The sequence below is a fragment of the Grampus griseus genome (genome assembly GCF_964374135.1).
Source record: "Grampus griseus genome assembly, chromosome: 9".
Lineage (NCBI taxonomy): Eukaryota > Metazoa > Chordata > Mammalia > Artiodactyla > Delphinidae > Grampus > Grampus griseus.
The window spans coordinates 56,538,247-56,560,799 of record NC_139003.1 but is presented as its reverse complement, the minus strand read 5'-3'; the positions used below and the strand labels follow the sequence as shown (position 1 = coordinate 56,560,799).

Below are 22,553 nucleotides of genomic sequence, written 5' to 3'. Positions count from 1 at the left end.
AATTGGGAGTACTAACAGCACAGTGCAGGTTTTCCATTTTTCTTGCCCATGTACTGTGGATAAAATAGTTTGTGGATCAAAGCAGCAAGGTCTAGAAGGATCTCAATTTAATAGTCACAAATTGAAATGTGTGAAACCTAAAATTTTGTTTATTTGCTGTAACTTAGCTTGCTTTGAAGAGCTCATTCCACCAGCCTCTAATAGTTTACAATAGTCTCTTTCTAGAAAATATTTAGTTCAAAAGCCTTTGAACAAATGGGCAGCTGGTTTCCAAGTATTATGCTGGTACCCCCTGTTGAAGTTCATGGTGGCTCCCCTCACTTCTGAGGACCCTAGAGATCCTTTCACTCTGCAGGCCCCAGCCCTATCCTGAGACACCAGTCCTCCCTTCCAGGCCACCTGAGGAGCCTGGAAACTCAGGCCCCTTTCTTCACCTTTGTGAAGGGCCTGTGAACCTGTCTTTAGTATGTGCCATAGTCACTGCCACTCCACTGCTCAAGCACCATGTTGGACCTGGTACCAGGCCAAGAGTGGGACTTCTTTACAAGGCTATCAATTTTCAGGACTGTGCTCTCAGAAGCAAAGAGAAAGACCTGCTGCTATACAGGAATGTTTCTGTTATTCCTTCCTTTCTTCTCTCCATTTTTTCAAGTATTCCCTCCATGAAGTGGAAATGCAAAGTCATTTGTGTCTCTTTATAACTCTCTCTCCTCTTCCTCTGGTGGCGGGGGGACTGGAAGAGCTCTGTACTCACCACTTCCCCTTCCTGTCTATAAGGGACTCTCCCTATGTCATATCCTGCATGTTCGCTATACTATTGCTTTTATTTCTTTGTCATATCCTGCATGTTCGCTATAGTATTGCTTTTATTTCTTTAACATCTTTATTGGAGTATAATGGCTTTACAATGGTGTGTTAGTTTCTGCTTTAAAACAAAGTGAATCAGCTACACATATATATATATCCCCATATCTCCTCCCTCTTGCGTCTCCCTCCCACCCTCCCTATCCCACCCCTTTAGGTGGTCACAAAGCACTGAGCTGATCTCCCTGTGCTATGCGGCTGCTTCCCACTGGCTATCGATTTTACATTTGGTACTGTACGTATGTCCATGCCACTCTCTCACTTCATCCCAACTTACCCTTCCCCCGCCCCGTGTCCCCAAGTCCATTCTCTAGTAGGTCTGCGTCTTTATTCCTGTCCTGCCCCTAGGTTCTTCAGAACAGTTTTTTTTTTTTAGATTCCATATACATTCATTAGCATATGGTATTTGTCTTTTTCTGACTTACTTCACTCTGTATGACAGACTCTAGGTCTATCCACCTCACTACAAATAACTCAATTTCGTTTCTTTTTATGGCTGAGTAATATTCCATTGTATATATGTGCCACATCTTCTTTATCCATTCATCCGATGATGGACACTTAGGTTGTTTCCAGCTCCTGGCTATTGTAAATAGAGCTGCAATGAACATTGTGGTACATGACTCTTTTTGAATTATGGTTTTCTCTGGGTAAATGCCCAGTAGTGGGATTGCTGGGTCGTATGGTAGTTCTATTTTTAGTTTTTTAAGAAACCTCCGTACTGTTCTCCATAGTGGCTGTACACTATTGCTTTTAGTAAAGTTCTATTTTCAGACCACTTCATATGCAAAAATAAGTTTTTCTATTTAGAAATTTTTTCTCTCAATAAAACTTAGTTTTCAAAAATATTGTCTTTCTAGAGACTCAAGAAAGCTTTGGGACTCAAAGCTAAACAAGGATTTCTTTGTCCTAGACAAAGGAAAAAAAAATCAGAACTCCTGGGATAAATCCCACTTTCCATTCAGCAGCACATAACTGCAAGTGCTTATAATGAACTTAACGGGAAAACAAAGGCCAAAGATAAAAACATCCAAATTCAACCACGAACGTTCCAACCTGAGTTTCTTTTTTACAAATATAGAAATGGAGGCCCCAAATGTTATCAACCTTATACAGTTAGTTAATAGTAGAGCCAGGTGTAATAATTATGTCTTCAAGCCATCAGACCAAGGCTCTATTTGTTAAAGTTGGCAATAAATTGACATAATCGAGGAAATGTGAAGTGATCTGTGTTAATTGCTTTTATAACGAGCAATGAATTTATGTAATTCAAAACTTTGTATATTATATACTTACCCCATGGGCAACTCCTTCCATTTCTGATGCTTTTCAGGAGCAACCAGAGGCTCCCCTGTATTTTTCAGATTCAATGCCCACATTCTTGTGATCAAAGCAGCGTTAGGCTCAACCTGTGGTATTGCAGGAGATAATTGCCCTTATTAAACTGTATTAAATTGAAGTGTCTTTCACATGCTGCTAAGGGCCTATTCTTACATGTGTGGTTTACAAATGGAAGCAGACTGCCATCTCCACACAAAAGGATAGGTTATAACTTTGGAATACAATTATAGGAGGCTATGAACATTTCTGTAACAATTTTAAAAAACTGAAATAGACTTCAAACTTTTTGGCCTCATGCTGGGTACTTCAGTAGTATGCATGGATAATCCAATGGAGATTGTTTTGAAAGGACAGATGAGGCAAAACAAAGACTTCCTTTTTTTTCCTGCTGGGCACTGTCTGCCTCGGATACCTCTAAATATCTGTGTTGCATTTTAGCTATAAAGACAATGTTGGTATTTAAGAGATGCTGAATCCACAGAAACTATCAGTTCCCTTTGTCTGGGGACATTGCTTCTCCAAAATTATGCTGAGCCAGTATATTTCCTAATTCCTCAACAGGGCACTTGATAGTTCCTAGATTATAAACCTGGCATTTAAGGACCTGTTTAATAGACGGTACAACCCAAATAAAGCATCACTATCTATCTGTTAGTCTCAACAGGAAAATACATTGTGAAGAAATCCAAAGTTCAAAAGAGAATTGGAAAGCAATTTAAATATTTACTAGATTCATGAAGGGGTACTAAAAGAGAAATTTCATTGTATGGCAAAAAGTAAAATTTACTCACGTTTTATCTGAAAGTATAACTCAGTAGGGATGCTCTTTCCCAGATATATTCAGCTGTGGTTTCATATCAGTCCTTTCTGATATAATCAGTCTAGTCTCTCTTCACTTCTGTAGCTCTCCCTACTACACAGATTGCAAAGCAAAAGCCCAGAAACTGATAGGGAAACATAGTTGTCTTCTTGGGGAGTGAAGTGAAGGACAAAGTGAGTGATGGAAGGGGAGAGTCTGAACTATTTATTCATTAATACCTTTAATAAACACCTTCGTATTTGAAAATATATTCCTAGGGTGATCTTCCCACCAAGAGTATTTTCTTTCCTTTTCCCAAAAGATCCAACAACACCCTCTTGCCAGTGCAAATCACAATGTGAAGAAAACTTTCATTTGCATTAGCATCAGATATTTTACCAGGCTGTAGAGTACTCTTTGTGGAGACCTAGCTTGGAATATATGAGAGAGAACTGAACATGAGATCAGAAACTATGTAATTAAGAGCTCTTTTTATTTTCTTAACACTACCACCCTCCAAATATATATATATGTGTGTGTGTGTGTGTGTGTGTGTATATATATATATATATATATATATATCTCCACACATACGACGTAAGAGTTTCCTTTAGTCTAAAGACTTGAGGCCACCATCCTGCCATAATAAGAGTATAATAATAGGAATAATAGCCTCCTTGTATGGTACTTACATCTTAGAAGCCACTTTGATTCATAGTGCAACAATTTAATCCTTCAAACAGCTAGGTGAGGTAGAAGAGTTGTACTGAAGAAAGGAGTCTCAGAGGGGTTAACTATCCTACCCAAGATTTCATGGCTAATGTGGGCAGAATCAGTTTCTTGACCCAAAGTTCAATACTTTTTCATGGCATCAAATGAGACCCAGTGAAATGGCCTTATCAGTGGAAAAGGAAAGGAAAGGTGATGTGATGTTACCCAGTGACAACCGTTCCCTCCCACGCAGCTTGTTGCTGGTACAATATTACAAGTGGTTGCTTCTGATAATTTCCAAAATTGCAACCCATGGGAGCTCAAGAGTAATTCCCCAAAGCATACACCACGGCGTGAGAGAGAAGACCTAATCACAACTGTAGATGACCTAGTGGTTTACAGTTCACCTCAGGGAGGAATTCAAGTCTCTTCCTCAAATTCACTCTAGCCAGTTTTAGCATCCCACCCTAATACCACCAGACGCTAAGGCACTAATTACAATACGGTCATGGATGATCATTTTCTTGGCTTAAAGAGGGAGAAAATCATTCTAGAATGGATGTTGACAACCATTCAACAAACATTTGTTGAATAACTGCTCTATGCCAAACACCACGACATCTGGTAATACAAAAATGAATAAGACATGGTTAGTTAACCACTAACCAGAGCTTTAGCGGGCACACCCCATCTCAAGCCACGTTGGATAAAGGAAAATCAACAGTATGAGGCCATTATCATAAAATCCAGAACTGTGCAATGGTTTCCATATATTTTTTTCATGACCAATAATGTATAGATTTAGATAAAAGCTTCTGCTGTATCAGAGGTTGTAGCAGATAAAAAGGTTTCAAATTCTGTCTCCCTGATATGGCGTGGATGCCATATTGAATGTGAAACCAAGTCAAATTTTCATTCATTGACTGTAAGAGCTAATGAAGAAACCTTTGCTCAAAACAGCAAATAACCTTGGCAGTGGTAGTTGAGGCAAGTAACTCAGTTCTCCAGTTCGCAAATTCTTCTTCCAAGGTGGTATATTCCACAGGCAGAGCATTTACCACACGGCCCTTTAGATGAGAATTACAATTCAACCTCCCCTAACCTCTGAGAAGCTCCAAGACCTGTGCTCATGAACTTGGCTCAGATCATTTCCGACCATTGTATGAACACAAGGTTCTCTCTTCTCTTCCAGGTCCAAGCTGCTCTGAAGCGTCAATGGAACCAATACCAAGCCCAGCGCTGGAGTGGCCGCCGCCGCGCCAACCGTGCCGCCAACGCTGCCGCCGCCACTGCTGCTGCCGCCGCCGCCCTGGCTGAGGCTCCTCAGATGCCTGTCTACATCTGCCATCAGGAGCCAAGGAACGAGCCCACCAACAACCTAGGCGAGGAGGGGGCTGAGGTCACCGCTATGGAGGGGGCTGAGGTCATCGCTATGGAGGGTGATGAGGTCATCGTTACCGAGGGGGCTGAGGTCATCGCCATGGAAATCATCGAGCAAGAGTCATCCGCTTGAATCTGACGCAAATACAGCATCGTGATCACTGAGCCCTCATTTCCTGGGAGAAAGACCAACCATGCTTTTACAGTGATTTCCATCCTCCCAGGAGCAAACATCTCATTTGTGAGAATTATTAAGTGCATTTGTCCATAGTGAACCTGAAGAAAGTTTTACTTGGTACTGTTGCTTCCGGGAGACAGTCTCAGAATGGAGTCTCCCTCTGTAACACTTGTGAACTCCTGTGAATTCCATCTTTCATCCAGGACTGAGATAAAAACGTCACAGTAATGCAAGCAAAGTGTCCGAGTAAAACACAGTTAAATTGACCTAGTTCAGATACAGGGTGCTCCTAGTTAATCTTGAGCCATTTATACCTTTGAAAAATTAAAATCACTGTCAATGTTTTTCTTTTTAACTCTAAACCTTGAATTAGGACACTTCTGTATTTGGCTATGGATCTCATTTTTAATTTTTTTTTAATTTCTATCAATTCTGATGTTTGTTACTCAGATGTTTTACCATCCACACAATGTAAACTGCACAAATTACAATGTGACCTCCACAAGACCATGTGGCTTTCCAATATAGAGATGAGATGACCAAGTGCGTGTGGGGGAAAAGATTTGCATTTGGCAGGAAAATGTAATGCTTTAAATGAAAAAGAAATTTAGAGTCAGTTTGCTCTAAACCTTAGATGGGTCAATTTGTTAATTGGTTTACTAATACTGACGCTCATCTTGGTTTTGGATAATCCTATCTGTTGCGCAGGCCCTAACTGCTGTGAGGAATTGGCCTTCATGTTGCTAACATTTATAAATTGGGAGGTCACAAAGAATCCATCACTAAATTTTTCACAAAACTGCCAAAAATGTAATTCCTAGTGGAAGAGAATACTCTCTTTAAAGAGAGTTTTCCCCTTTCCTAAACTCCAGGATTTATAAAGCAAATCATTCCAAGGTTTATAAAGCAGATTACCTCTTGCCCTTGGGTGCTATCTAGCAGTAAAAGATAAATTTGTTTAACACTGGTAATTAAAAGACTCCATACAAGTCCATTAACTGCTTTACACCCAGCTTCTAAACTTAACAAGATCTCAGCCTTTTCCAGGAAGATTCAGTAGGACTAATTAGATATCAGTTTGTAGTTGACCTCTTGTTTGCTGCTATTAGTGAAACAGGAGGGGGAAAAAAATTACTGCTACAAGTTTAACTATATAACAACTCATTTAAAATAAAAATAGACTTTCTCATTAAAATCCAATATTATACTCCCATACCTCTCTTTACTTCCTGCAATATAAAATCTTCAAAAATCCCTGAGTAAACCAGTATCATTACTAGCACCTGAAATTAATTTGTGAATTTGCAACAGTAACCAGTTGTTAGTTAATGTGTATGCTAAATGAAGGGATACATTGAAGCCTTCCAAATCTCCTCTCATGTACATCATCTTATGCCACTGCCTTTCAGAAATGATATAGTTTTGGAAAGACAAAAAGTTGATTTGTTCTGGTTGCATATTTAATGCACCCAAAGAAAATTATATTCTTTCACAGAAAATGTATTTTGGATACTAAAGTAGCTTAAGTCTCCTTTACTTTTGAATGTAAGGGAGGATTTGAAAAGAGGGTATTTTTCCAATCACAGTGTTTATGTAATAGCGTTCCTATTTTTGTTTACAAACATGGAAAACAGAGTATTTCTGGCAGCTCTAGAACAAATGTGATAATATCTTGCTGAAATATTCTAGATGCTATTGTGCTAATATAGTAGTGGCTGAAGAAAATCAAACAGCTTACTATAGAAATGTGCACAGTGCCAAAATTACGTGAAATGCTTATGCTACATCCATGTATGAATTAATACAGAGTATGTGATAAGCAAAAAGTTGTATATGTGCATATTTTTCTAAAGAAACATATTCTTCATCTTTTCATTCATTCATCTCATCTCTTAAACTCATTCCATATTCTGTTTCATTTCAGCCGTGGGATGCTGACATCACATCCTGCTTGTATTACAGGAGAAGGCAAGATAATCCAAAAATATAGGTTAGAAAACCATATGCGAAACATCAGGGTTATTATCTTTGTCAGTGCAACCATCTTCAGTCTTCAATTTTACTAGACCCTCCAAAGCACAGTTCTCATACCCTTGCTAAAGCAAAACCACATGCAAGTGGCAATCTATATTGTGTAAGTTTGGGCAGCACAGCAAAGAAAGCTAGGGCAAGAAAATATCACATTCTTTTATCATTCTTGGGGTTTTTGTTTGTTTGGGTTTTTTTTTTTTTTCACTATTGTGGGACCAGACATGAACTGTTCAACATCACATCAGATCATTAGAATCGTTACAATCATTGATTTTTAAGATAGTTTTGGCTGGATTAAAGACAACTAATTAAATATCATTAGAATGCATAAAGGCCACTACTGGAAAGATTTTCAGGTCTGGAAATGAGGAATAAATGAGAACTATGATGAATTAATACAGGGGGACAGGAGCAATTTGTAGGGTCTTCATACTACGTGACAGCAACCAGAATTGTTGGCCTCAGGAGATCTGGGGAACTTTTTCAGAAAGGATACATCAGGGCTACATTTTTCCCTTTGTGTTCCACTGGGAGAAACAAATATCCTTACCCTCGTGATACTGAAGAACAAAAATAATTTCCCGTCATACCGTAAAATCTGATTCTTCCACAGGGTAACTGGAACTCAGAGGGTCAGCTGCCCACCTGCTTTGATCCAAAACTGGCCTTTGGATACATGTGGATATCATGGTTCCTGGAGGAGGGAAAGATGTTGGAAAAGAAATGATAGAAATGCTGTCATCATGGATCTCCAACCCTTCTCATTCATTCCTGCATTCATTGTCATTGATGCAACAGATGTTTCATACACCTTTCATTCGGCTATCCAACAAGTCATCATGACAGAGTTCTTTGTGTCAAACCTGCCAAGTGAACCCATACCCTTAAACCATAACCACTGATATCTTTGGGGCGGAAGCACACACACGTGGGGTTGGAGGTGGTAGCTGCGTGTGACCTTTTCTCCACATTAGTGCTGGGTGGGACAGCTAAGTTATAAGAAGTATTCTCAGAACAAGATCTCTGCATAAAGGCTTAGCAAGGACTCATTTTCTTGATGATAAGGTCTAAAGTAGTAATTCTTTCATTGGCTAGGTTACAGTTCAACATCTTATGGTTGGAGTTAACACTTAGAGTTTAAAATAAGGTTATTCATGAGGAGGATGGATCAGAAGACATATTTAGAAAAGCATATTTAGAAAGCTCAGAAAGAAATGGTCATTTGTTATTTTGAGAGTGGAAACAGGTGCCTCGCTCCTAACTTAAGCTTAGGAAAATTAATTTTACTGAACCAATCCATAGATAATTTGTATGAGGTGGGGAGGGAGGTTGGGGAATTAGCTGGAAGCATAAAGAAAAAGGATAATAATACGTGCGTGTGAAGACTAAGAAAAAAACCACATTTGAAAATTTAAAACAGTATTTCTGATGGTTTTTGTTCTTCTGGACATAGAATTAACATGTTTAATATCTGTGAAAAATAAGCACTGAAGGAGGGAAAACACGGCCATTGAAACTAAGCTAACTTAGGTCAGGAAGAGATTCTAATATCATATCTTCCTTCATTTGGATTAGCAAACACCTCTGAAAGATTTCAGAGATTTTCCATTATCTTCAGCATTGACCAGCCAGTCTCTTAGGTCACTGATCTATGTCCATTTTCCATTCACAGACATCCAATGCATTCTACCTAGAAACCCTTCCACTGACACTCAAAACCGTCTCACTCTTCACCGATTGAACAGCAATGCCACTGCATGTCACTGCAGTCTCCTTTACTTGAGAGACTTAATATCTCATTTTAATTTGGAGAAATCATCTCCAAATAAAATCTCAGAGTGTTACTGGTGAAGTGCTAAGTACATATTCAATAAAAACCAACGGAGATGTCTCTAATGAAAAAAAAAAACATTTAGAATAGGTCAGGACATCTGTTTCCATCCAACCCTGCCAGACTGGCTAATCAAAACTAGGACACTGGTCTCTCAGGCTGAAACAGACATCCACCTGCAAGCCCTCGAAATCTTCACCCAGCAGGATAGGTGGTTAATTCTCAGGGCAGCAAGCATTTCTCTGGATATCGCACTTCTCCACTGCACGCAGCATTATAGCTTCTGTATGCTGTCGTCACAAGGGGAATATTGTGAGGCTTAATATGAAGTTACAGAGAACTTATGAAGAACATCCCACAAATGGAGATGATTTGAGAAGAAAACAAGAACACCAATCATTGAAACACCATAGTCAATATAAACCTATGGACATTAGCTTACCTCTTCTTATAACAACCAAACCTGATTTTACCCCCATTTTAGGGATGAGAAAACTAAGTGGAAGCCAAGTCGAATAACATGCCCACCACAGTCACACAGCTAGTAAGTGGCTGAGCTAGGGTTTGAATCAAGAGTGCCCAATGCCTCTGGCTTTTTAAATTGCCACCTTGCAGGACTGGCAAAAGCTCTTGTTCAGTACTTTTTGTTTCCTACTAAGAGTGTTGCCACATTTTGTAGGATGCCCTTCCCTGGTGGAGATGCAAACAGGGCTAACCAGATTGGTTTAGATCCTGGCCGCAGTGCACCAGAGGGGCCCCAGGAGCACTTGTACCTGGAATAGTAGGTGCAATGAGGCCTAGGTGAACTACAGAGTCAGGAGGATAGTACTCCAAGCCATAGAAGCTGGTATCAAAGGGGCTTGGGAATAAGGAGGGTCAAAGTGAGCATCAGAGCCCAGGTCAAATGTGTCAAGTTCATTCTTGATTACTGTTTCGGGCTCAAGCAAATGAGTCAGAGCTGAGGAGACTGGCCAGATAGGGGTCATCTAACTGGAAGCAGAGATAAGAGACTTCACCCTGCAGCTGAGCTCTCACTCAGGTGCCCAGTGAAAGGGTGTGCAGGGCTGGGAGGCTGGTCCCACTGAAAGGGATAGAGGTGACTCATTTTTTAAAAAACTAAGTCTGAAAACCAGGAATAATTTTCTACTGCAAAATGCTAAATAAGACCTGTCCTCAATGGTGGACATTCTATACCCAGAGTAAGACAGCTGTCAGTTCCTCCTCTTCATCCAGAGCCACAGAAGCCAGTATTTTTTTTTTCCCAATAGGCTCAGTTGGAATCTTCAACAGCTTTTTGTAAATCAAAACAGGCTATAGCCACCATTACTCTATTAGTCAAGCAAAGATTTCCCCTGACATGTTGCTGCATGACTTGTAAAACCTAGTTAGTAATTCTCAAAAAAAAGAATGGGCATTATTTAGAATGGTCCAAAGGGGAAATCAAAGCCAGTAAGATGAATCTGTAGGCTCATAATTCTACAAAGTGGCTATGAAAGTGTCTCTATCCAACACCTGGACAAAAGGAGTCCCAAAAGGAGACCAAAAAATGAAAATAGAGAGGGGGAATATTTGAAAAAATACTGTTTAAATCCTCCAGGATTAAAGAAAGATTAAAAGACCTCAAATAAGAAAAACTCAAAGATTGCCAAATAAATACCCCAAACTAAAATCTTATTAATATTGACAAGACTGGGGCAAGATCAACATGACAAGAGAGCAGCCTAAAGCTTTCTCTTTTAGGGGAGGAAACAGAGATCTGGATAGCTAAGAAAGCAATATGGGTGAGTAAACATGACTATGGGCCATAAAATGTGTGAAATATCTTAATATAAGATTAATTATAATAGAGTGGCCTTGGTCACCAATAAAAAACAGATAGTCCCATATTGGAGTGAAAAACTAAAGCCCCACAATGTACAGGCAACAAGAGACACACCTAAGACAAAAAGAAAATTAAATATTAAACATGGATGGGAAAGTTATGCTAGGGAAACATGAACCAAAAGAAATGTGAGATCCTCTCAATATCTGACTAACAGAATCCCCTGGCATTCCGCAGTGGTTAGGACTGCACGCTTCCACTGCAGGGGTCACGGGTTCCATCCCTGATCGGGGAACTAAGATACCACATGCTGCACAGTGCGGCTCAAAAAAAAAAAAAAAAAAAAAAATCACAGAAGGTTAAAGAGCCTAATATGAAAGGAACTAAAATATAAATATTAAATGATAAATATATATATATGACAAAATAGAATTTAATAAGGCAAAAAAGCATAAAGAACAGAAAGAAAATTATGTATTAGAAAAAGGGATAATTGAACAAGAAGATTATAACCATTATAAACTCATATGCACCTTAAAATACAGCTGCAAAATACACCAAACAACACTAAGACAACTTCAGGAAGAAATAGATGACTTATCAATTGTAGCTGAATATTTTAACATCCTTGTTTCAGAATCTAATAGATCATGCAAATAAAATATTAGAAGTGTTATAAAATATCTGGAAAATACAATCACCAAACTCAAACTATTAAAGATATCAAACTATACGCTCAGCAAACAGGAAACATGCATTCTTTTTTGAGTACACACAGAATGCTTACAAAAACAGCCATATTTAAGACTACAAAGGAAACCTCTATTAATTCCAAAGGATTAACATCACTCAGAGGATCTCTGACCATAATGCAATAAAATTAAAAATTAATAACAAAATTGTAAGTTAAACAATCTGATGTTGGAAACAATAAATATTTCTGTACAATCTTGACTTTCAAAAGGATATTAAAGATTATAGAGAGTTCCCTGCTGGCCTAGTGGTTAGGATTCCGGGCTTTCACTTTCATGGCCCGGGTTCAGTCCCTGGTTGGGGAACTGAGATTCCACAAGCCATATGGTGTGGCCAAAATAAATAAATAAAGATTATAGAATGTTGACTGTCTTATATTAGTGTCATGTTAGTTTTTAACTATTAATGCTAATTAGATAAGGAAAGCATTACATCTCTAATTTTATGGGACATACCTAAAGCTGTTCCTTGAAGGATACTTAAACTTTAGATATATTTATTCTAGAAGAAACAGAAGGTGAGCAATGGAGTAAAAGCAAGCACACACAGACACACACACGCACACACACGAAGAAAAATGTTGTGTGAGAAATTACCTTGACAATGTTGGAAAAACTGGCTCACAACATGGAGGAAAATAAAACTGGATCTCTTACTAATCCTACATAAAAAGGTAGATTCCAGGGAGATCAAGAACTAATTATGAAAGATAAATACATGCATTTACAAAAACAATGTACAAACAAATAGCTTGAGGGCAGAAAAGATTTCTTAAACAAATAACATAAACCAAAAAACCAAAAAATGAAAAAGAATTTGTTTACATCAAAATAAAGACACCTGATCAATAAGGAATAGTGTCCCTTGTTAAACAGATAAATGTTAGAATGAAAGATACAACTAATAGTGAGTTAATGTCTAGAACATAGAAAGAACTCCAGTAAATCAATAAGAAAAATATTGACATGGGCTATGCAAAGGCAGGTTATAGAAGAAGTCATCCAAAAAGTTAAAAAGCATATGAAGATATCCACAGACTCTTTAGTTAGCAGAGAAGTAGTTACTAGAACAATGACACTATTAGACATGGGAATAAGACTGTTTCCAGGGAGAACCATCAAGATCCACACCTCATCTCGTGAGAGGGGAACCTGAAAAGTGGGTGTTAGGTTTGTCTGATTCAAAAGTCTCACAGATAATATATATTTTAGGAGCAAGCAGGTACCCCTATTTGGGAGAAGGCAACCCTCTTCCAGCTCATTGGAAGACTAGAAAGAAGAAAATAATTCTGAAAGTTCAGAATGGAAGCAAAGACAAAGTTTAGAACTTAGTGACTAGAAAAACACACATAGAAAAGGTAACTCTTGATCTGATTTGTGTGATAGCCATGTGGGCAGGGAGGGTGAAACTGAAGCATTTAATCAGCAATGACAACAACCTAAAAACACACAAATCTACAAGTCAATTAATAACAAGAAATAACCTGCCTATCTCTGCCCTTAGTATATGTGTTAAAATAATTGAATCAAGGAAGACACTTCATGCATTTAAAAAGTGGATAAGTGTCTCTACATTCCAGAACAGTGAATATGTTGATCTACTGATAAACCAATCACTACATCTACACTACCATCTAAGAGAATCTGTCTTCTATGTTTAGACCAGATGATCTCACTGTCTTTGCCACAGCACATTCTGTGAGAATGGCTGTCATCAAAAAGAACACAAATAACAAATGTTGGCAAGGATGTGGAGAAAAGGGAACCCTCCTACACTGTTGGTGGGAATGTAAATTGGTGCAGTCACTGTGGAAAACAGTACGGAGGTTTCTCTAACAACTAAAAATAGAACTACCATATGACCCAGCAATTCCACTCCTGGGTATATATCCAAAAAAAAAAAAAACCCCCAAAACATGAATATGAAAAGATACATGCACCCCAATGTTCACAGCAGCACTATTTACAATTGCCAAGATATGGAAGCAACCTAAGTGTCCACCAACAGGTGAATGGATAAAGAAGATGTGGCATATATGTATACAATGGAATACTACTCAGCCGTAAAAAGGAATGAAACTTGGCCATTTGCAGCAACAAACTTGGAGGGCATAATGCTAAGTGAAATAAGTAAGACAAAGTCTTTCTGTCTGACATATGTGGAATATAAGTCACATATCACTTATATGTGGAATCTAAAAAAATACAACAAACTAGTGAATACAACAAAAAAGAAGCAGACTCACAGATATAGAGAACAAACTAGTGGTTACCAGTGGGAAGAGGGAAAAGGGGAGGGTCATTATAGGGGTTTAAGAAGTACAAACTATCAATATTAGGTATAAAATAAGCTATAAGGATATATTGTACAACACAAGGAATATAGCCAATATTATATAATAACCATAAATGGAGTATAACCTTTAAAAATTGTGAATCACTATATTGTACACCTGTAACATATAATATTGTACAGCAACTATACTTCAATTAAAACTTTTAATTACAAAATAAAATAAAGAAACGCAGGCAGACACCTAAACTAAGCAGCCATTTTTAGCCATATATGCACTGATAAATAAGAAAGAAAATCAGGAGAATAGAGACGCTGAGAGAATGGAGACAGGGGACCATGATGAGAGAGAGCAAGACAGAGATGGAAAAAGTAGCCGCCTGGTTACTTTCTATCTTCCAAGTGACCTAGCTGTTTTTCCAATTGGATTCTATAATACTGCCTTGTATTCTTACAATTAATCCCTCTTTTCCTTGAAATAGTTGCAGTAGATTTCTTTCCTGACATCGCAATGTGCCCTAAGATAATTGGCTTCTTAGAGCATATGTCTAAGCCCTGAAGAAAATCTTGCCAAGGCTCATTAAATGCATCAGACATACTCATACTCCCATAGGAATGAATACTAATGTCATAAAAAATGTTCCCTGTCAGAAGGTTTTAGGTAAGAGGCTGAGGGTCATGGAAGCACTGGTGATTTTCATTTCTTCTTCCAAATGATGGTAGTAGCTTTCTCAGAGAAAGAAGGTAGAATGAGAAGAGTTCAATCTGAGGATATCCATGAAAAATAGAATTTGGTTTTCTGAATCTTATTATCAATGCATCAGTACACTGGGTCCCTACTGAGGGCCTGCCTGCCCATCCTAAAGGCTGAGAGGATTCTATTGGGCAGAAAACCTACTGGCAAAACCAAGAAATCTTTGAACTGAAAAGTGAGGAAGAGAGGGATAATAGTGCCCAGATACAGCTCCAAAACTTTCTCCAGAGGACCCCAGGCTGACAGATAAAGCAAGACCATAAGAGAAGAAGAGGACACGTTTCCCATGTTTCATGGGAAATTATCTGGGAAGAAAGAAACAATTCTTATATCCTACAAGGATGTGAAGTGTAAGAGTAACAAAGTGAATTGAAATATTAACACAAATAGAGAAGTACTGTCACGTGGATGTTACAGAAAGTTGGAGAGACCAGAGCAATAGAAAGATGTGATGCCTCATATATATTTTTTAAAAAGCTCAACTACTGAAGCAGTGGAAGACCAGAATTGTATGTTGAGAATGTATGAAAAAAATCACTGATCTGCCTGTAAAACCAATAATGGACCTGATGAGGAAGGGAAAAAAGAGCATCTAAAGAAATCGGCCTGGTATCCATGAAGCTCTCTGAGCAAGATGCTGCACATTTTGAAGAAATATGCACAGCTGGAATTCTTACTTCTGTTAATAGTTGATTAGATAATTCAGATTAAGTCTATCTCAGAAAACAGATAAAAATCTTGATAAAATATTAAAATTATCTGTTAAAAACATAAAAGTGAAAACAAGAAAGAAACAAAACACAAAATCAAAAGCGAAGAGAAAATAATAACCCAGAAAGATAAGAAGGCACTTGCACACTGAGGGCATTTGTCAACGTGAACCGCAATTCTGACATACAAAGAAGAAAGATTACTAATAATGAGGAAAAAACCCCTCCCCACAATGATCTGACATCCCCAAAAGGCTACACCATCAGGATTCAGGATAAGGGTGAATTAAAGTAACTCTTATGGAATTATATCCCATTCCACTCATCAGGATAAACTAGGGAATTTCAACTCCTGAACCTAGTTTAAGTTCTCCAGAAATATTTGAGTTCCTTACTTATGCACATGTGCCTGGCAAAAGCAATCTCAAGTGTTCTATTTTTAAAAAGTGTAATTGCAAACTTTGTCAGTAGTCAAAAAAAAAATTAAATATGCTGTACAGCACACAGTCAAAGATGACTAGGCACATAGGGACTAGACTTCATGAAGAGCTGGGAAAAAAATAGACTTGCCAAGACATTAGATGTTGAACTTGCTATGTAGATTATAAAACAACTTCGCTGACATTGTTTAAACGTATATAAAAGGTTGAAGATATCTGCAAGGAATAAAAATTATTAAAAGCGTACTCCTTAAAATTATAGTGCTGTATGTCAATTATATCTCAATAAAACTGGAAGAAAAATAAAGGTAAGCCTTTATCTCTATCTCTTAAAAAAGAATCAAATATAATTTCTATGATAAAAAAGATAATAATATCTGAGAGACAGTAGATGAGTTTGATAGATTAGGCATAGATATAGAGGATTCATGGACTGAAAGAAAAGTGAGAAGAAAATATCCAGAGTTCACACATAGACAGAAGAAACAGGTAGAAGAGAAGCTAAGCAATGTGAGAAGGTCTAATATATATTTAACCAGAGCTCCACAAAATGGAGAAAGAGAATGGGTTGCAAGTAATATCTCAAGAGATAATGGTTTAGAATTTTCCATAAACTTGAAACACATCAATCCAGACACAAGGAGCCCAACAAAGCCAAGAAGAGTAAATAAAAAGAAATTCGCACAGAGTCACACCGACTTAGCAACTTTCAAGTACATAATATAGTTGGTTAACTATAGCCACCATGCTGTACACTAGAATTTATTCATCTTATAGGTGGAAGTTTGTACCCTTTGACCAACATCTCCCCGTTTCCTTCATCCCCCAGTCCCCAGCAATCACCATTCTACTGTTTCTATGAGTTTGACTTGTCAACTCTTTTTGCTCTAAAAAAGAAATGCAACTCAAATATCTCTAACAAACTATGCAAGTACAGACATCTGATGGGCAAGGATTTCTTCTTCTTCAAAATAGATATAGGGAACCCAGTGATAAAGCTTTCTATTGTAGCTATTATGACAGTCCCAATTATTATTTAATTATTCCCCAGGAACCTTCAACTATACATGGATACTACAGAATGAAAAAAAAAAGAATCAATTTCCACATCTTCACTATTCTTTGGAGTAGAATCCTTTTAATGTATTGCTAGATTCAGTTTGTCAATATTGTGTTGAGGATTTTTTCATCTATATTCATCAAAGATATTGGTCTGTAATTTTCTTTTCTTACAGCATCCTTGTCTGATTTTGGTATCAGGGTAATGCTGGCCTTGTAAAATGAGTTTGGAAGTGTTTCCTCCTCTTCTATTTTTGGAAGAGTTTGAGAAAGATTGGTATTAATTCTTCTTTAAATGTTTGGTAGAATTCACCAGTGAAGCCTTCTGGTCCTGGACTTTGTTTCCTTTTTGTTTGTTTGCTTTGTTTTGAAGGTTTTTGATAGTGATTCAGTCTTCTTACTAGTAATTAGTCTGTTCAGATTTTCTGTTTCTTGATTCAGTCTTGGTACGTTGTATGTTTCTAGCAATTTATCCATTTTTCCCAGGTTGTCCAATTTGTTGGCATACAATTGTTCATACTAGTCTCTTATGATCCTTTGTATTTCTGTAGTATCAACTGTAATAACTCCACTTTTATTTCTGATTCTGTTTAAATCCTCTCTCTTTTTTACTTAATGGGTCTACCAAAAGTTTTGTCAATTTCCTTTATCTTTTCAAAACAGCTCCTAGTTTCATTGATCTTTTCTATTGTCTTTTTAGTCTCTATCTCATTTAATTCTGCTTTGATCTTTGTTATTTCCTTCCTTTTACTAATTTTGGGCTTCATTTGTTCTTATTTTTCTAGCTCCATAAGGTGTAAAGTTAGGCTCCTTGAGATCTTTGTTTCTTGAGGCAGGCATTTATCACTATGAAATTCCCTCTTAGAACTGCTTTTGCTGCACCTCATAAGTTTTGGTATGCTGTATTTCCATTTTCATTTGTCTCAAAGTAATTTTTATTTCTCTTTTGATCCTTTGATCAGTAATATGTTCGTAATACATTGTTTAACCTCCATATATCTGTGAATTTTCTAGTTTTCTTTTTCTAATGGATTTCTATTTTCATACCATTGTGTTCAGAACAGATATTTGATATGATTTCAATCTTCTTAAATTTATTAAGACTTGTTTTGTGGCCTAACATATGATCTATCCTGGGGAATGTTCCATGTGCACTTGAGAAGAATGTGTCCTGTTGCTTTTGGATGGAATGGTCTGTATATGCCTGTTAAATCTATCTCTTATTTAAGTCCAATGTTTCCTTATTGATTTTCTGTCTGGATGGTCTATCCATCAGTTAAGTGAGGTATCAAAGTCCCACACTACTATTATATTGCTGTCTATTTCTCCCTTGAGGTGTGTTAATATTTGCTTTACATATTTAGGTGCTCCTATTGATAAGTTTCTATTTTTCACTTTATCAAAAATATTTATAAGCACCAAAAGATGTTGGTAATAAAAATATTGAGCTGTTTGTGATTCAAAGAGATTGCAAGAGAAAAACCCAATCCTCATCCCCATTTTATTCATATCACATTTCCATTCAGCCCCTAATTTCTTGTCTCATGTCTCTCTATGACACTTTCAAAGAACAATAGTGTTTAGTCATTGTAACTGAAGCAGTAGGAGTTTGTTTTACAGAAAGTTTCTTCCTTAGAAAAATAAATAAGATCCACATTTTGAAAGTTTTGAAATGAAGCCATTCATTGTGAGACTATATCATTTGTTAAAATAAATGCATTCTTCCTTCTGGGAGGCAATTTGGCTATCAGAATACTGGGCCTATTTTTGGCTGGAAAACCTCCATTCCAAATAAGATATAACACCTGTCAACAAAACGTCTCACCACAGGACTTCCTTTTGCCAGATCAGCACTATAGACTGCTCTAATAGATTGCTCTAGTATGTGGCTGCAATATGTCTTTTGCAGCAATTTCTTCAGCAAGAATGAACATACACAGAACACAGAAACCTTCTAAAGATATTTTGACTTCACCATTCAGCAACCATTCTCCCTTGTGGCCTTGCAATTGACAGAGATCATTTCTCAGTTTTGACAGGAAAACAAACTTTAGATAGGAGAACAAAAGTTAAAGTGAGTTTCCACTTCTGGATGTGGTAACAATTACTATGTCATCATATTAATTTCTCCTCTCTGTTATGGGTACATTGGAAGATTTCCCAGTACTCTTGTAGGAAAGTGGGACCATGTGCTAATTCTGGCCAATGCCCTAAGAGTGGAAAATGACAATGTGTCACTTTCAGTTCAAGAGAGTTAAATGACAGTGTGCCTTCTCCATTGCTCTCTTCCTCTGCTGCAGCAACTCTAGAAGTAGCATGCTGAGATGGCAGCAACCTAATATGGTGGAACCTCTGACAACCTGGTGTCCCCACAGCACAGCCCCCACCTAGCCCACATCATCCCTGTAGCACATACAAGAAATAAAACTTTGTTAAGTCCAAGTTTTGGAGGCTTATTACCTACCTGGACTTATAAGTGAGTTTTCTGAAGCAGCTTACCCCAGAGGGGAGAAGCAACAAGAGGGCCATTGTCTGATAGAAGGTCTCGGTTCTGTCCGTGACTAGTTATCTGACCTTGTCACTTCACCTCTCTGAACATCCCTTTCTGAATCTGTAAAACGAGGATCTTGGACTACATTCAATTCAACAAGTGTTTATTGAATATTTGATATTTGTAAGATGCCAGGCACTGGGCTAGGTCTTAGACACTGGGTCATCATAAACATTCTTTCCAGGTCTCTAATTTCACACCAGGAAATCTCAATCAGCTGGCCTTTACATCACCCAAACATGCTGAATATGAATGAGGAACGGCACCAAGTCCACTTTTATTTAGACCACTATTATTATATAGAGGTCTATATTATATAGTCCACTATTACTTAGATAATAATAAAGCCTGTATGTGAATGAATTGCCCTCTGTAGGGAAAAATCACAAGCACTTTCACTCCTTCTTATCATTTCCTTTAAACTCATTCTGTAAACTGGTTCTTCCCCACTGCTGGATGAGGCTTTAGGAAAGTACCTTTTCATTCACAAGAATAATCACATTTAAGGAATGAAAATGTTCAGGACAGTGTAATAATCACAGTCCCTCGGTCCTGGAATTTGGCAGAGCAGATTACAGCAAAGGCATGGCAGGAGGTGTTGATCAGTATCTCTCCCCCACCATCACACTAGCTGATGTTTGTGAGCCCAGGGAGGGCAGAGTTTGGTGAAAAGAGGTTTTCATGGTAGGCACATCTGTGATCTGTCTTTATTGCCTCTGGATGTGTGGGGCCTACAGTTTTCTGGTTATTTCTACTGCAGATTCCTCAGAGGCCCTACCCTCTATTGGAGGTTCCCTTTACTGGACCAGGGGGTTGAGGAAGGCTTGGAGGATTCATTCTCTTACTGGTTGACATTCTCTCAGCTTATGGACATTCTCCCATCATCCACTCCCTCTGGTAGGGTCACTTCTTCACCCCAGGCTGGTTCCCTTCCATATAGGTCCATATTGGTTTCTGGAGAACACACACCACTAAAAGTGAAAGCACAGGACTTCCCTGGTGGCGCAGTGGTTGAGAGTCCGCCTGCCGATGCAGGGGACATGGGTTCGTGCCCTGGTCTGGGAAGATCCCACATGCCGCGGAGCGGCTGGGCCCGTGAGCCATGGCCGCTGGGCCTGCGCATCCGGAGCCTGTGCTCCACAACGGGAGAGGCCACAACAGTGAGAGGCCTGCGTACCGCCAAAAAAAAAGTGAAAGCACAGAAACCTCTTTGCCGCCATCAGGCAGGGCAGCTTCAAGCAGTCACGCAATGATAGGTTTTTTGGTGAAGGTCAGACTTCAGTCTTCTTTCCTTAAGCTTCTTTAAGCATACCAAGTTTTCTTCTCTGAGTGGTTCTCCTTTCAGCATTTCTAATTTGGTTTTCATGGGGAGGAAACAACCATCTTCCTTCTGCCATTGGTGGGGGCAGGCAGGAGGAAGCTGAGGGTCTTGAATATTTACAACTCTCCAAATAAATTCTTTCTCCCAAGGTCTCTCTACCACAACTGTTTTATACTCTCAAAGTAAGTGATAGAAACTATCTTGTTGGAAAACTAATTTATAATCTCTTGGGACCTCCAGTGTGAGCTAACCTTGTGCTTTCGGATATTCTGTAGGGTTACTGGACACCTATCATATTGTTCTTGTCTCAAAACTGAGACATAAAGAGTGCTATTTTGACATTCAATTTATAATACTAACTAACATATATGTACATGAATTTCACAAACTTATTTGGAGGCAGGCTGGTATAAAGAAAAGAACACACCTTCTAGTATTGGAGAGAATCTGGTTCAAATTTGACCTCTGCAACTTAGCAACTCTGTGTCATATTCCTCTTCTATTAAATGTAGATATCTAACTTCACAGCATTTCAAGAATTAAACCAGATGATAAGTAAATGTAATAACATTACTGACTCACTGTAGGGAGTCAACAAATCCACTTCCTTAATCCCTCCCAAGTTTCTGGGAGGTAGACGTTGTGACCACCAATCCCCAATGACATTAAGTCAGGAACTGAATGACAGAGGCCATTCTCAAACACAGGCCTTCTCACTTCGAGTATCACTCTTTTTTACCACATCAGTTTGCCATTATGTAAGAAAGCTTGAGACTGTGATAGATGCTATGGAGAAACACCCTTCCCCACTGGCTATTTGTGGTCTGTAAAACGTACTAGAGATGATGGAAGACGAATTCCTAAAGCCGCTCGGGTATTTCCTTGGTGGTTTAGATAAGCATCATGCATCCTGACCGAGCCAATTTGTGTTCAGAATTTTGATTAGCTAGCAAATTCACAATAATTTGAAAATCAGTCAAGAGTCACTTCACAGCTCTGGGGACGACTGTTGACTATATTTATAGACTGGTGTGCACAGAGCACGATTATTTGTCAAGTTTCAAACGCCATCATTAAAGTGTATAAATTTTTGCACTTGGGATGTTCAAAGTCTTCACATTTGTAGGTGTCTTCATTCAATAAAGTAGATAAGAAATTGGTCTCGTAGGCTTATTTATTTATACCATGCAAGTATTCATAGGTTTGCATTTTTAAGAAACAGATGGAGATGCTGGCAGACATCGTGAGTGCCCCTTGATTCTCCCCTGTAAGAAAGGACTGGCTGCCCAGATGTGCAGTTAGCTGGCAGCTGTTAATTCCAGGTCCCCCTCATCTTTTGGGCTGAGCACACACTCTTTTCTGGGTGGCCCCAGCCACTGACTAAGTGGTATTAAACTTCTTTACAGTGAACTCTAGAAACTAAAACATGCAAGAGAAGAACTCAGAGCTCACAATCTTACAGATCTTTACCATTTTTCCAATTTTTATCGTTGCCTCACCCACACTTACTTCACTATTATTGTTCTAAAGCATTTAACTTAGTTTTCTTAAAAACAACAACTCTCCCTTTTCACACTCTTATTTAGCTTTATGTGATAGTTAAATTATGTAATTACAAAAGCAAGAGCAACTGGTATCAAATGGTTTTGGAGCAAACATTTGTTAAGCAGGTGTACTTGTCACAGTGCTGTTTAAACTTTAATGTGTTTACGAATC

General features: G+C 38.2%; 1 protein-coding gene across 1 annotated transcript in view; it reads left to right on the top strand.

Moving 5' to 3' along the window:
• Positions 1 to 5,228, top strand: part of CALCR (calcitonin receptor) — a gene marked incomplete at its 3' end in the record, with an annotated part of 65,636 nt that extends 60,408 nt beyond the window's left edge. Inside the window, exon 12 of the mRNA XM_082662037.1 lies at positions 4,908 to 5,228. Coding sequence (XP_082518163.1) covers positions 4,908 to 5,228 — 321 coding nt within the window. The remainder of the gene's footprint in view (positions 1 to 4,907) is intronic.
• Between the last annotated feature and the right edge of the window lie 17,325 nt (positions 5,229 to 22,553).